This window comes from Pelodiscus sinensis, chromosome 1, assembly GCF_052426305.1.
Source record: "Pelodiscus sinensis isolate ZL-2025 chromosome 1, ASM5242630v1, whole genome shotgun sequence".
NCBI classification, from domain to species: domain Eukaryota; kingdom Metazoa; phylum Chordata; order Testudines; family Trionychidae; genus Pelodiscus; species Pelodiscus sinensis.
In genome coordinates this window covers 1,423,025-1,436,985 of record NC_143052.1, presented here as the reverse complement: position 1 = coordinate 1,436,985, position 13,961 = coordinate 1,423,025, and the positions used below count along the sequence as shown (strand labels likewise).

Below are 13,961 nucleotides of genomic sequence, written 5' to 3'. Positions count from 1 at the left end.
TGCGCTCCTGCACTGAGTACACGCCAGCCTTGGCTTTCATGGAGACTGGCTGGTTTCACCTCCACGCTCTGTCCTGTCTGCTGTAGGGGGCAGCCCCTGCCCCTGCCCCTCGGCCTGCCTGTGGCAGGATGCACAGCAGGGCGTGACCCCCAGGTGGGGACAGGGGTCTCAAGGGTGCGAGGGGTGGGGGGAAGTTTCTTGGCACGGAGAGGTCCGGGGGGGGGGGGTCCCTGGGGCCGACACCAGAACCTGCCCGGTGGGTTCGTCCGTCTCCGACGTGGCTGCTCTCGTCGCCAGACGGCCTGACCCGGCGCCCCCGTGCCCAGCCCGGTGACAGGGCTGCCCCCCGCCTGCTGCTGCGGGTGACTCCAGGGCTGGCGTGACTCTGCTTTCAGGGCTGAAGAGGCGCCCGTGCTGGGTGGAGCGGTTCAACGTGCAGTTCCTGGGCTCGGTGGAGGTCCCGTATCACCAGGGGAACGGCATCCTGTGCGCAGCCATGCAGAAGGTGAGTCGGGGGACACCGCGGGGACGTCTGGCGGGGGGCTCCAACCCAGCTCCCCAGCTCTGGCCTCCCCAGAAGGGGGCACTACGGGACTGGGGCAGGAGCACTGGCTTCGGGCCGTGTCTGGGCACAGCCGAGGGCGTCCGCTCAGGGCGAATTGCTCGAATCCAGGGTTCCTTACAGCCCCCAGACTGGTGACCTTCCCAAACAGGCCACAAACCAGTCCCACAGAGCGCTCCAGCCGCCTGCCTGAAGCCTCCCGAGCAAAACCCCTCCGACACCCCAGCAATATCCGTGCCCCAGATGGCCCCGGGCCTATACACAGGTGGGGGGTCCTAGCACCCAATCCCACCTACCCCGAACAAGTTCTGTCCGGTTCCAAGAAACCAGCCACAGATCCCTGGTCAATTTACCCTCTGGACCTTACCCACAAATCACGCTGGGCCAATCCTTTAGACTCTATATCTAAGGCTATGTCTAGACTGCAGGCTTCTTTCGAAAGATCGCGTCTAGACTGCAGGCGGATCTTTCGAAAGAAAAATCCGCTTTTTCGAAAGAGAGCACCCAGCGAGTCTGGATGCTCTCTTTCGAAGACGGCCTCTTTACATTGAAGAACGCCTTCCTTCGAAAGAGGAACTTTTGAAGGAAGACGTTCTTCCTCGTGAAATGAGGTTTACCGCCATCGAAAGAAAAGCCGCGTTCTTTCGAAATAATTTCGAAAGAACGCAGCTTGAGTCTGGATGCAGGGGAAGTTTTTTCGGGAAAAGGCTACTTTTCCCGAAAAAACCCCTGAGTCTGGACACGGCCTAAAGGTTTATTATTACAAGAAAGAAAAGCCTGAGAGTAAGGTTATTAAAGTACAGAACGTTACATGCACCGAATCTCCCAGTCCTCGATGCAGGCTCTAGCAGAGATGTTGCAGCTGCTGGTTTAAAAGTTCTTATTGCACATCCTGAGATCAGGATGGGTTCACAGGTCTTCCGGGCTCTTCGATCCCTGCAGAGCTGCCTCTGGGATGAAGTGCTGAGCTGAATAACAAGATGGAGTTGACCACATGGACCCTTTATCCCTCCTTCCTCGTCTCTTCTTGGCTGCAGCAGGTCACCTGGCCAGCGGCCTATCCCTGTTCCCTGCTGGCAGCCCTCAGGTGTCAGCCCTCATTCTTTAGGTGTGTCCTTGGCCCATTGAAAGCCATTGTCCCACAGGGCCTCGCTGATTAGCATGTCCACAGGCCGGGCTCTGCCCACTGCTCTACCACATGCAGGGAAATATTCAGTCTCCACACAGATTACAGATTCCTAACTACACACACAGACATTATACAATCACATGACCAGCGTACACAGGATCAGCAGACGGTAGCTTCTATTCAACACCCCACATGGCCCCTTTTATACCATTTCTGGGGCCAGCACCCCCACCTATGGGTGCAGCAGTGATCTGGCTGCTTCCCTCAAATTCATGACATGACACCCCCAACGCAACAACATGACACCCCCAACGCAAAATTGATGCAGGAAGTGATGCCAGTAACATCACTGAGGGCATCACAGGCCTCCCCATGCTTTGGCTCTGTGTCATCGCATGTTCTAACCCAATGTTAGAAACAACAGTACAGAGCCGGATCAGTGTGTGAGAACCCAGCTCGCCAAAAATAGGCTTCATTACTGCAAGGTCTGTCATAGCGACAGCCACGTCCTTGCATTGTCTTAGAATCCCCAGGTAAAACTTGGTAAAACCCAGAACTAATTGGATCTGCCTTTGTAGCATGATCCCCGTGTATGTCAGGTGATTTTGCCCAGAGCTGAAGAAAGTAGTGAATTTATCCAGGCCAGCTCTGGCAACTCTCTGAACCACAATTAACCTTGTGTGAATGCAGGTATTCTCATCCCAAATAGTGTAGGCATTTTTGCACTTATCCACGAAAACAAAATGGTGGCGTGCCTCAGTTTCCCTTATCATGCAGCACCGTCTGGCTGGAACCTTCCTTGCCCTGTATGAAGTTCCAAGACCAGTTACAAGCATTAACCATGAAACAGCAACATCACAATGTCCTTTTACGTCCAGTCTGTCACTGGGCACATTCCCTGACAAGTTACAAGGTGTTGCCATAAGATCATGCCCATTGTATATGTGAGGGCGCGTTGGGGGTCCCCCGTTTCCTGCACCCCTGAAATGGCACAAACAGACTCCGCCAGCCAGTAGAATAGAGGTGGTTTATTGCTTCCCCAGGATACAGCACAGATGTCATCAGGTTCCAGGGCAGGCCTAGGATGCCCCAGCCCCCCTTGAGATGGGGGGGGTCTCTGCTTCTAAACCCCCCAGCCTGTAGCTGAGGCTGCTTCCTCCATCCTCCCAGACAGAAACTCACTCCCCGTCCTCCAGCCCTGCCCCCCAGCCAGGGCAGCATCCACCTTCCTTTGTCCCTCTCCCTGGGGGTAGCTGGTCGGGGTTGAGAGATCCCTTTGCATAATGACCCACCCCTGTCCTTCTGGGCTGTGGTACCGGTGGCAGCCAGTGGGGTTACCACAGCCCCATAGAAACCAGCCAGGTACCCCCACTACGGCACAGTGCACCTTTACAATTCTCTGCAACACTAATCCATTGGTTACAAGAATTAACATCAGTAACAAGAACAATCCTATCTCAGGTGCATATTGACATTCTCCGTCAGGCCCCTTCTCTGGCCCCACCCCATTGCAGTTTTGGCCCCTCAGGTTTAAACTGCAAATCTTCTTGGCCAAAGCAAGTCCTGCCCCTCCCCCTTGTCCTGTGGGCTCCAGGCCTGAAACTTCCAGCCTGACCAAGACAAAGGGCTGGCTGGGCGTGACTCCCTGGGGGTACGTCTAGACTACATGCCTCTGTCCCCAGAGATTAGGCTACCAGACATAGGAAAATGAAGCGGTGATTTAAATAATCGCGGCTTCATTTAAATTTACATGGCTGCCGCGCTGAGCCGACAAACAGCTCATCAACTGTTTGCTGGCTCAGCGCGATAGTCTGGACGCGCGGGTGTCGACATCAAAGGCATTTGTCAACCACCCAAGTAAACCTCATCCCAGGAGGCATACCGGAGTGGTCGACAAATACCTTTGATGTCGACACCCGCGCGTCCTGACAATCGCGCTGAGCCAGCAAACAGCTGATCAGCTGTTTGTCGACTCAGCGCGGCAGCCATGTAAATTTAAATGAAGCCGCGATTATTTAAATCGCCGCTTCATTTTACTATGTCTGGTAGCCTAATCTCTGGCGCCAGAGGCATGTAGTCTAGACGTACCCTGGCTCACAATGGCCCTGGAATTCTCCCCCTTCCCGCACTCAGTGGGGTAACAGCAGTGAGCTGTAGACTCCCAAGTCTCTCCTCTGGCCACCTCCAACCTCTATTTCCACATGGAACCAGATATCAACTTCCCTGAGGGTCTGTCTACACTACCCTGCTAGTTCGAACTAGGGGGTAATGGAGTCATCCGCAGTTGCAAATGAAGCCTGGGATTTGAATTTCCCGGGCTTTATTTGCATAAGCCGGCTGGTGCCATTTTTAAATGCCGGCTAGTTTGAACCCCGTGCCACGCGGCTACACGCGGCACGGACCAGCTAGTTCGGATTAGGCTTCATGTTTGGTACGAGGCGTACAGCTAGTTCGGATTAGAAGCCTAATCTGAACTAGCTACTCCGTGCCACGTGTAGCCGCGTGTAGCCGCGTGTAGCCGCACGGCACGGGGTCCGAACTAGCCGGCATTTAAAAATGGCGCCGGCCGGCTTATGCAAATGAAGCCTGGGAAATTCAAATCCCGGGCTTCATTTGCAGCTGCGGATGACTCCATTACCCCTGCTAGTTCGAACTAGGAGCCAGTGTCCCGCCAGCCCCTATATCCAACTCCATTGACCTTCGCCTCCCCCATAAACTTCTTCCTGCCCTTCCCCACCTCCGTCCTGCCATACCGGGTGAGCTCACTGACCCCTCACTCCGCCATGGGTTCCAGTGTTAACGTTGGCCACTGCAGGGCTCCCATCTGGACCCAGGGCGGCGTCAGGGGCCTCGCTGGGGTCCGAGAGCCCGTCCTGTGTGTGCACTGGAATTGAATTGGTGCTTAAAGAGCAGCCAGGAGCTTCTGGCCTCGGGCTGCTCTTTAGGTCTGGACAGTCGGGCCTTATATGGCCAGATCGGCCACAGGGATAGCACTTGGCCTGCCTATCCCTGAGGAGGGCACCCCTGCTCTCGGGGCTCCTCTGTGTCCCCTCGATGGATTCTGGGCCGGGTCTGCTCCTGACCCCCTCCCTCCGTCTAGACTGGGGGACAGGTGCTGAGTCCTCCCCAGGGGTCTGTGCCCATCCCGCGCCCTGTTCTGGGTCTGGGCGTCCGCAATGTCTGCAGCCCGTAGGACCGACTCGGGCTCTCGATCACACACGGCCGCCCTGGCCTGGTCAGGCACCACATTCAGAAACTGCTCCAGGGTGACCAAATCCAGCAGCTTCTCATAATCCCCGTTTACCTTCGCCCCCATCACCCACCTTTTAACAAAGCCCATCGGCTTGTGGGCACATTCCAGATAGGAACAATCACTGGCCACCCTAAAACTCCTGAACTTAACCCGGTGGGATCCAGGGGTGACCCTGAACCGCCTCAGTGCATAGTCCTTGAACCGACCGTCGTCCAACGCTTCCTCCTCCCCCATGTCATTGATACCTCCCTGGCCTCGCCAGTCAGTCTGGCCCTCAGGACAGGCCTGCGCTGCTCGTCTGGGATCCGGTTCACGTTGCAGATGCGCTCGAAGGTGGCCAAAAACTCCTCGATATCGTCACTATCGCTGTAGACGGGACAGATCCTCTCCCAGCTCTTGTTGGCAAGCGGGGCTGGGCTCGCAGGTTGCTGGACCCTTTGTTGTGCCTCCAGTATCTGGAGTTGGCGCCGCTGGGAACTCTCCTCCGCCGCCCTCTCCTCCATGCGCCGGGCGTGGTCCTGGGCACGTCTCTCTGCCAGGGCCCTCTCGTGTTCTAGCTCCCTTTCTCTCGCTGCCTGTTGCCTCTTGATTTCCTCCGTAACCGCATCTGTAGCCTCGGGTGGGGGCTGCCCCTTGGCCCGCAGGTCGTCCTGCAGCAGCAAAATTGTCAGCTGCTGCTTAGTAGTCTTCTGTAGGAAGCCAATGCCCCTCTGTGAGCACAAATCCTTCAGAGCCTCTCTGCTCAGGCTCTCATATGGGCGCTGCTGACTCATTTCGGCTGCCTTTAACCAACCGCACTCTCAGTACCACAAATCAAATGTAGACAGCGCGGGGTCCTGATCCCAAAGCTCAATTGACCAAGATCTGTGGATCCTGCCGACTACGCCACTGTGACGGACCAGGCCGTGTCTGGGCACAGCTGAGGGCGTCCGCTCAGGGCGAATTGCTCAAATCCGGGGCTCCTTACAGTCCCCCAGACTGGTGACCTCTCCAAACAGGCCACAAACCAGTCCCACAGAGCGCTTCAGCAGCCTGCCTGAAGCCTCCCGAGCAAAACCCCTCCGACACCCCAGCAGGGGGCGCTGCGTGGGCCGGGGGGGGGGGGCTCTGGCCGCTCCCAGCGGGGCAGGCGCGTGGGCCGTGGGGGGCTCTGTCTGCTCCCAGCAGGGGGCGCTGCCGGGCATTGGGCAGGCGCGTGGGCCGTGGGGGGCTCTGTCCGCTCCCAGCAGGGGGCGCTGCCGGGCATTGGGCAGGCGCGTGGGCCGTGGGGGGCTCTGTCCGCTCCCAGCAGGGGGCGCTGCCGGGCATTGGGCAGGCGCATGGACCGGGGGGGGGCTCGGTCCGCTCCCAGCAGGGGGCGCTGCCGGGCACGGGGCAGGCGCGTGGGCCGGGGGGGGCTCTGGCCACTCCCAGCAGGGGGCGCTGCCGGGCACGGGGCAGGCGCGTGGGCCGGGGGGGGGCTCTGGCCGCTCCCAGCAGGGGGCGCTGCTGGGCACGGGGCAGGCGCGTGGGCCGGGGGGGGCTCTGGCCACTCCCAGCAGGGGGCGCTGCCGGGCACGGGGCAGGCGCGTGGGCCGGGGGGGGGCTCTGGCCGCTCCCAGCAGGGGGCGCTGCCGGGCACGGGGCAGGCGCGTGGGCCAGGGGGGGCTCTGTCCGCTCCCAGCAGGGGGCGCTGCCGGGCACGGGGCAGGCGCGTGGGCCGGGGGGGCTCTGTCCGCTCCCAGCAGGGGGCGCTGCCGGGCACGGGGCAGACGCGTGGGCGGGGGGGGCTCTGGCCGCTCCCAGCAGGGGGCGCTGCCGGGCACGGGGCAGGCGCGTGGGCCGGGGGGGGGCTCTGGCCGCTCCCAGCAGGGGGTGCTGCCGGGCATTGGGCAGGCGCGTGGGCCGGGGGGGGGGCTCTGTCCGCTCCCAGCAGGGGGCGCTGCCGGGCACGGGGCAGGCGCGTAGGCCGGGGGGGGGCTCTGGCCACTCCCAGCAGGGGGCACTGCCGGGCACGGGGCAGGCGCGTGGGCCAGGGGGGGCTCTGGCCGCTCCCAGCAGGGGGCACTGCCGGGCATTGGGCAGGCGCATGGGCCGGGGGGGGGCTCGGTCCGCTCCCAGCAGGGGGCGCTGCCGGGCACGGGGCAGGCGCGTGGGCCGGGGGGGGCTCTGGCCGCTCCCAGCAGGGGGCGCTGCCGGGCACGGGGCAGGCGCGTGGGCCAGGGGGGGCTCTGTCCGCTCCCAGCAGGGGGCGCTGCCGGGCACGGGGCAGGCGCGTGGGCCGGGGGGGGCTCTGTCCGCTCCCAGCAGGGGGCGCTGCCGGGCACGGGGCAGGCGCGTGGGCGGGGGGGGCTCTGGCCGCTCCCAGCAGGGGGCGCTGCCGGGCACGGGGCAGGCGCGTGGGCGGGGGGGGCTCTGGCCGCTCCCAGCAGGGGGCGCTGCCGGGCACGGGGCAGGCGCGTGGGCGGGGGGGGCTCTGGCCGCTCCCAGCAGGAGGCACTGCCGGGCACGGGGCAGGCGCGTGGGCGGGGGGGGCTCTGGCCGCTCCCCGTGGCTCGGGCCGGGCCCGCTCTGAGCGCTGCCTGGGCCCTTCAGATCGCTACCACCAGGAAGCTGACGGTGCATCTGCGCCCCCCGGCCACGTGCGACCTGGAGATCACCCTGCAAGGCATCAAGCTGATCCTGAGCGTCAATGAGGACAGCCGGGACGACGAGGTGAGGGAGGCGGGGGCCTCGGGCCCGGGCCAGGGAAGTGGGGCCCAGGGCCCTTGGCTGGGGGGAGGTGGGGCCCGTCCCGAGGGGGAGAGGCAGGGCTGCAGGGGGGCCATGCAGTGAATCATGGAGCCCTAGGACGGGAAGGGACCTCGAGAGTCATCGAGTGCAGTCCCCGGCCCTCCCGGCAGGACCTGGCTACGTCTAGGTCAGGGCTACTCAACACGCCGCCCGTGGGGGGGTCGGTTTCACACGGGGCTCTGCACGTGGGGGGGTCGGTTTCACACGGGGCTCTGCACGTGGGTGGGGGGGTCGGTTTCACACGGGGCTCTGCACGTGGGTGGGGGGGTTGGTTTCACACGGGGCTCTGCACATGCATGGGGGGGTTGGATTCGCACAAGGCTCCACACACCCAGGTTGGGTTTGCACGAGGTTCCGCACACCCGTTGGGGGGTTGGGTTCACACAGAGCTCCGCACGCCCATTGGGGAGTTGGGTTCGCACGGGGCTCCGCAAGCTCGTGGGGGGGTTGGGTTTGCACGGGGCTGTGCATGCCCACTGGGGAGTTGGCTTCGCACGAGGCTCCTCACGCCCACGGGGATTGGTTTTGCCCGGGGCTCCGCACGCCCACGGGGGTTGGGTTCGCACGGGGCTCTGCATGCCCACGGGGGTTGGCTTCGCACGAGGCTCCTCACGCCCACGGGGATTGGTTTTGCCCGGGGCTCCGCACGCCCACGGGGGTTGGGTTCGCACGGGGCTCTGCATGCCCACGGGGGTTGGGTTCGCACGGGGCTCTGCATGCCCACGGGGGTTGGGTTCGCACGGGGCTCCTCATGCCCACGGGGGTTGGGTTCGCACGGGGCTCCTCACGCCCACGGGGGTTGGGTTCGCACGGGGCTCCTCACGCCCACGGGGGTTGGGTTCGCACGGGGCTCCTCATGCCCACGGGGGTTGGGTTTGCACGGGGCTCCTCACGCCCACGGGGGTTAGGTTCACACGGGGCTCCTCACGCCCACGGGGGTTGGGTTCGCACGGGGCTCCTCATGCCCACGGAGGTTGGGTTCGCACGGGGCTCCTCACGCCCACGGGGGTTGGGTTTGCACGGGGCTCTGCACGCCCACAGGGGTTCGGTTCACACGGGGCTCTGCATGCCCACAGGGGTTGGGTTCACACGGGGCTCCTCACGCCCACGGGGGTTAGGTTCACACGGGGCTCCTCACGCCCACGGGGGTTGGGTTCGCACGGGGCTCCTCACGCCCACAGGGGTTGGGTTCACATGGGGCTCCTCATGCCCACGGGGGTTGGGTTCGCACGGGGCTCCTCACGCCCACAGGGGTTGGGTTCACACGGGGCTCTGCATGCCCACGGGGGTTGGGTTCGCACGGGGCTCCTCATGCCCACAGGGGTTGGGTTCGCACGGGGCTCTGCATGCCCACGGGGGTTGGGTTCGCACGGGGCTCCTCATGCCCACAGGGGTTGGGTTCGCACGGGGCTCCTCATGCCCACGGGGGTTGGGTTCGCACGGGGCTCCTCACGCCCACAGGGGTTGGGTTTGCACGGGGCTCTGCATGCCCACGGGGGTTGGGTTCGCACGGGGCTCCTCATGCCCACAGGGGTTGGGTTCGCACGGGGCTCTGCATGCCCACGGGGGTTGGGTTCGCACGGGGCTCCTCATGCCCACAGGGGTTGGGTTCGCACGGGGCTCCTCATGCCCACGGGGGTTAGGTTCACACGGGGCTCCTCACGCCCACGGGGGTTGGGTTCGCACGGGGCTCCTCATGCCCACGGGGGTTAGGTTCGCACGGGGCTCCTCACGCCCACGGGGGTTGGGTTCGCACGGGGCTCCTCATGCCCACGGGGGTTAGGTTCGCACGGGGCTCCTCATGCCCACAGGGGTTGGGTTTGCACGGGACTCCTCATGCCCACAGGGGTTGGGTTTGCACGGGGCTCCTCATGCCCACGGGGGTTGGGTTCGCACGGGGCTCCTCATGCCCACAGGGGTTGGGTTCGCACGGGGCTCCTCATGCCCACGGGGGTTAGGTTCGCACGGGGCTCCTCACGCCCACAGGGGTTGGGTTCGCACGGGGCTCCTCACGCCCACAGGGGTTGGGTTCACACGGGGCTCCTCACGCCCACGGGGGTTGGGTTCGCACGGGGCTCCTCATGCCCACGGGGGTTGGGTTTGCACGGGGCTCCTCACGCCCACAGGGGTTGGGTTCACACGGGGCTCCTCATGCCCACGGGGGTTGGGTTCGCACGGGGCTCCTCACGCCCACAGGGGTTGGGTTCACACGGGGCTCCTCACGCCCACAGGGGTTGGGTTCACACGGGGCTCCGCACGCCCACAGGGGTTGGGTTCGCACGGGGCTCCTCACGCCCACAGGGGTTGGGTTCACACGGGGCTCCTCACGCCCACAGGGGTTGGGTTCACACGGGGCTCCTCACGCCCACAGGGGTTGGGTTCACACGGGGCTCCTCATGCCCACGGGGGTTGGGTTCGCACGGGACTCCTCACGCCCACGGGGGTTGGGTTCACACGGGGCTCTGCATGCCCACGGGGGTTGGGTTTGCACGGGGCTCCGCACGCCCACGGGGGGGTGGTTGGGTTCACACAGCGTTTCATTTTCAGCTGGAGCGCTGCAGCCACTTCTTCCAGATGAAAAACATCTCCTTCTGCGGCTGCCACCCCAGGAACTGCTGGTGAGCGCCCGCCCCCCCCCCCTCCCGCTCCCCCCTCCGCCGGCAGGGCCAGGGGCAAACCAGCCGCACAGCCGGGACCTGCCCCTACTGCCCAGCCCATCCCGTCCCCCTGGGCCCCCCCGCCCCTGCCCGGCCCGTCCCCCTGGGCCCCCCCTCTGCCCCTGCCCGTCCCGTCCCCCTGGGCCCCCTCCTCTGCCCCTGCCCGGCCCGGCCCCCTGGGCCCCCCCCTCTGCCCCTGCCCGGCCCGTCCCCCTGGGCCCCCCCCTCTGCCCCTGCCCTGCCCGTCCCCCTGGGCCCCCCCTCTGCCCCTGCCCGTCCCGTCCCCTTGGGCCCCCCCTCTGCCCCTGCCCGGCCCGTCCCCCTGGGCCCCTCCTCTGCCCCTGCCCGGCCCGTCCCCCTGGGCCCCCCCCTCTGCCCCTGCCCTGCCCGTCCCCCTGGGCCCCCCCCTCTGCCCCTGCCCGGCCCGTCCCCCTGGGCCCCCCCCTCTGCCCCTGCCCTGCCCGTCCCCCTGGGCCCCCCCTCTGCCCCTGCCCGTCCCGTCCCCCTGGGCCCCCCCTCTGCCCCTGCCCGTCCCGTCCCCCTGGGCCCCCCCTCTGCCCCTGCCCGTCCCGTCCCCCTGGGCCCCCCCTCTGCCCCTGCCCGTCCCGTCCCCCCCTGGGCCCCCCCCTCTGCCCCTGCCCTGCCCGTCCCCCTGGGCCCCCCCTCTGCCCCTGCCCGTCCCGTCCCCCTGGGCCCCCCCCTGCCCCTGCCCGGCCCGTCCCCCTGGGCCCCCCCCTCTGCCCCTGCCCGTCCCGTCCCCCTGGGCCCCCCCTCTGCCCCTGCCCGGCCCGTCCCCCTGGGCCCCCCCCTCTGCCCCTGCCCTGCCCGTCCCCCTGGGCCCCCCCTCTGCCCCTGCCCGTCCCGTCCCCTTGGGCCCCCCCCCTGCCCCTGCCCGTCCCGTCCCCTTGGGCCCCCCCCCTCTGCCCCTGCCCTGCCCGTCCCCCTGGGCCCCCCCCTCTGCCCCTGCCCTGCCCGTCCCCCTGGGCCCCCCCCTCTGCCCCTGCCCGGCCCGTCCCCCTGGGCCCCCCCTCTGCCCCTGCCCGGCCCGTCCCCCTGGGCCCCCCCTCTGCCCCTGCCCGGCCCGTCCCCCTGGGCCCCCCCTCTGCCCCTGCCCGGCCCGTCCCCCTGGGCCCCCCCTCTGCCCCTGCCCGTCCCGTCCCCTTGGGCCCCCCCCTCTGCCCCTGCCCGGCCCGTCTCCCTGGGCCCCCCCTCTGCCCCTGCCCGGCCCGTCCCCCTGGGCCCCCCCCCTGCCCCTGCCCGGCCCGTCCCCTTGGGCCCCCCCCTCTGCCCCTGCCCTGCCCGTCTCATCCCCATGGGCCCCCCCCCCCCGCCCCTGCCCGGCCCGGCCCCCTGGGCCCCACCCCCACTTTGCAGGGATCGGGGATCCCATTGCTGGTTATGGCCGTGGGCCTGGGGGGGGCTGGGCCCTTCCCCAGCTTTGTGCACAGGGCACCTGCAGCGCGTGGCCCCGTGGCCGGTGCAGGGGCCCGGTGGGGCCCAGCGAGCAGCCGCCTGGTGCCTGCGGGGCCCGTGCGACTCTGCCTCCCGCCGCAGCTACTTCGGCTTCATCACCAAGCACCCGCTGCTGAGCCGCTTCGCCTGCCACGTCTTCGTGTCCCAGGAGTCCATGCGGCACGTCGCCGAGTGCGTCGGGTGAGCACGGGGGGGGATGGGCGCGGGGGCTGGGGGGCCTGGCCCACGGCGCTGCCCCTCCCCCACGGGGCTTGGCCTGGCCCGGCGCTGGCCCGTGGCGCTGCCCCTCCCCCGCTGGCCGGCCCGGCTCCGGATCCCTCACGCTGCCCCTCCCCCGCTGGCCGGCCCGGCTCCGGGTCCCTCACGCTGCCCCTCCCCCGCTGGCCGGCCCGGCTCCGGATCCCTCACGCTGCCCCTCCCCCGCTGGCCGTCCCGGCTCCGGATCCCTCACGCTGCCCCTCCCCCGCTGGCCGGCCTGGCTCCGGGTCCCTCACGCTGCCCCTCCCCCGCTGGCCGGCCCGGCTCCGGGTCCCTCACGCTGCCCCTCCCCCGCTGGCCGGCCCGGCTCCGGGTCCCTCACGCTGCCCCTCCCCCGCTGGCCGGCCCTGCTCCGGGTCCCTCACGCTGCCCCTCCCCCGCTGGCCGGCCCGGCTCCGGGTCCCTCACGCTGCCCCTTGCCTTGCAGCCGGGCGTTTCAGGAATATTACCAGGAGCACCTGGAGTTCGCCTGCCCCACAGAGGACATTTACCTGGAGTGAGGGGCCCGGCCCCCCCCCCCGCGGGCCAGAGACTCTCCGACCCCCAGCCGGCGGCTTGGCCCCCGCCCCCGACGGACTCGCTGCACCCTCACTGCTCCCCCCGAGCCGGGCACCCGCCGGGCCCCTCCCTGGCTGAGCAGAGACCGCAGGGCCCCCGTCTGCATGGCCAGACCTAACCCTGGAGGGCACAAGGGCTGGGCCAAGGGGCTGGCGGGGGAGGGGGAGCGCACGGCGAGTGGGGGAGGGGCCAGCAGAGGATGAGCTGCACAGGGGTGGGGGCTGGAGGTCACAGGACTGGTGGGGGGAGGTGTTGGCAGGGTTTAGGGGATGTGCAGTGAGTGGGGGGAGGGGCGGAGGGGGGCTGTCAGAGTCGGGACGTGCAGCGAGTGGGGGGAGGGGCAGCGGGTCAGGGTCGTGCAGGAAGTGGGGGGAGGGGTGCCTGGCGTGGAGAGGCGCGTGGGCGGGGCACCCCAGCGTTACCCCCAAGCGCTCCACCCCACAGCTGGCTCCTCCCCCACAACCCCCCACCTGCGCCTCTCCAGCTCCCAGGCCCCCAATGGCGCCAGCCAATGGGCTGTGTCGTTTACACACACGCACGTCGGCCTGTCCCCCGGCGCGGTGCTGAGCCGAGCCTGCCCCCACCCGCCCCAGCCAGCAAATGCCCCCGCCCCCAGGAACGCCGAGCCAGAGCTGACCAGCCAGGGGCTGAACTCCGCGGAGCCTGGGCCGGGCCTGGGCTGGGTTTGCACGAGGGGCTGCGTGACGCGCCTGGCCGTGCCGTGGGCTGGGCTGGGTTTGCACGAGGGGCTGCGTGATGCGCCTGGCCGTGCCGTGGGCTGGGCTGGGTTTGCACGAGGGGCTGCGTGACGCGCCTGGCCGTGCCGTAGCCTGCGCTGTGTTTGCACGAGGGACTGCGTGACGCGCCTGGCCGTGCCGTGGCCTGGGCTGGTTTTGCACGAGGGGCTGCGTGACGGGCCCGGCCGTGCCGTGGCCTGGGCTGTGTTTGCACAAGGGACTGCGTGACGCGCCTGGCCGTGCCGTGGGCTGGGCTGGGTTTGCACGAGGGGCTGCGTGACGGGCCCGGCCGTGCCGTGGCCTGGGCTGCGTTTGCACGAGGGGCTGCGTGACGGGCCCGGCCATGCCGTGGCCTGGGCTGCGTTTGCACGAGGGGCTGCGTGACGGGCTCAGCCATGCCGTGGCCTGGGCTGCGTTTGCACGAGGGGCTGCGTGACGGGCCCGGCCGTGCCGTGGCCTGGGCTGCGTTTGCACGAGGGGCTGCGTGACAGGCCCGGCCATGCCGTGGCCTGGGCTGCGTTTGCACGAGGGGCTGCGTGACACGCCCAGCCGTGCCGGGGCA

General features: G+C 67.5%; 2 protein-coding genes across 5 annotated transcripts in view; one reads left to right on the top strand and one right to left on the bottom strand.

Annotated features, from left to right (window-relative positions):
* LOC112547409 (C-type lectin-like) overlaps positions 1-1,507 on the bottom strand; it is a 416,253-nt gene extending 414,746 nt beyond the window's left edge. The window contains exon 1 of one of the 2 annotated variants that reach the window (XM_089777772.1): positions 1,374-1,507. In XM_089777772.1, the coding sequence (XP_089633898.1) occupies positions 1,374-1,375 (2 nt within the window). In that variant the 5' untranslated portion in view covers positions 1,376-1,507. Of the gene's footprint in view, positions 1-1,368 lie in introns of both variants that reach the window. The other variant, XM_089777778.1, reaches the window with a different exon arrangement.
* MAPK8IP2 (mitogen-activated protein kinase 8 interacting protein 2) overlaps positions 1-13,139 on the top strand; it is a 58,152-nt gene extending 45,013 nt beyond the window's left edge. For all 3 annotated transcript variants that reach the window (XM_075916730.2, XM_075916729.2, XM_075916728.2), the window contains 5 exons: positions 396-505; positions 7,519-7,638; positions 10,264-10,334; positions 11,928-12,026; positions 12,532-13,139. In XM_075916730.2, the coding sequence (XP_075772845.2) occupies positions 396-505; positions 7,519-7,638; positions 10,264-10,334; positions 11,928-12,026; positions 12,532-12,604 (473 nt within the window). In that variant the 3' untranslated portion in view covers positions 12,605-13,139. The remainder of the gene's footprint in view (positions 1-395; positions 506-7,518; positions 7,639-10,263; positions 10,335-11,927; positions 12,027-12,531) is intronic.
* Positions 13,140-13,961: the final 822 nt, after the last annotated feature.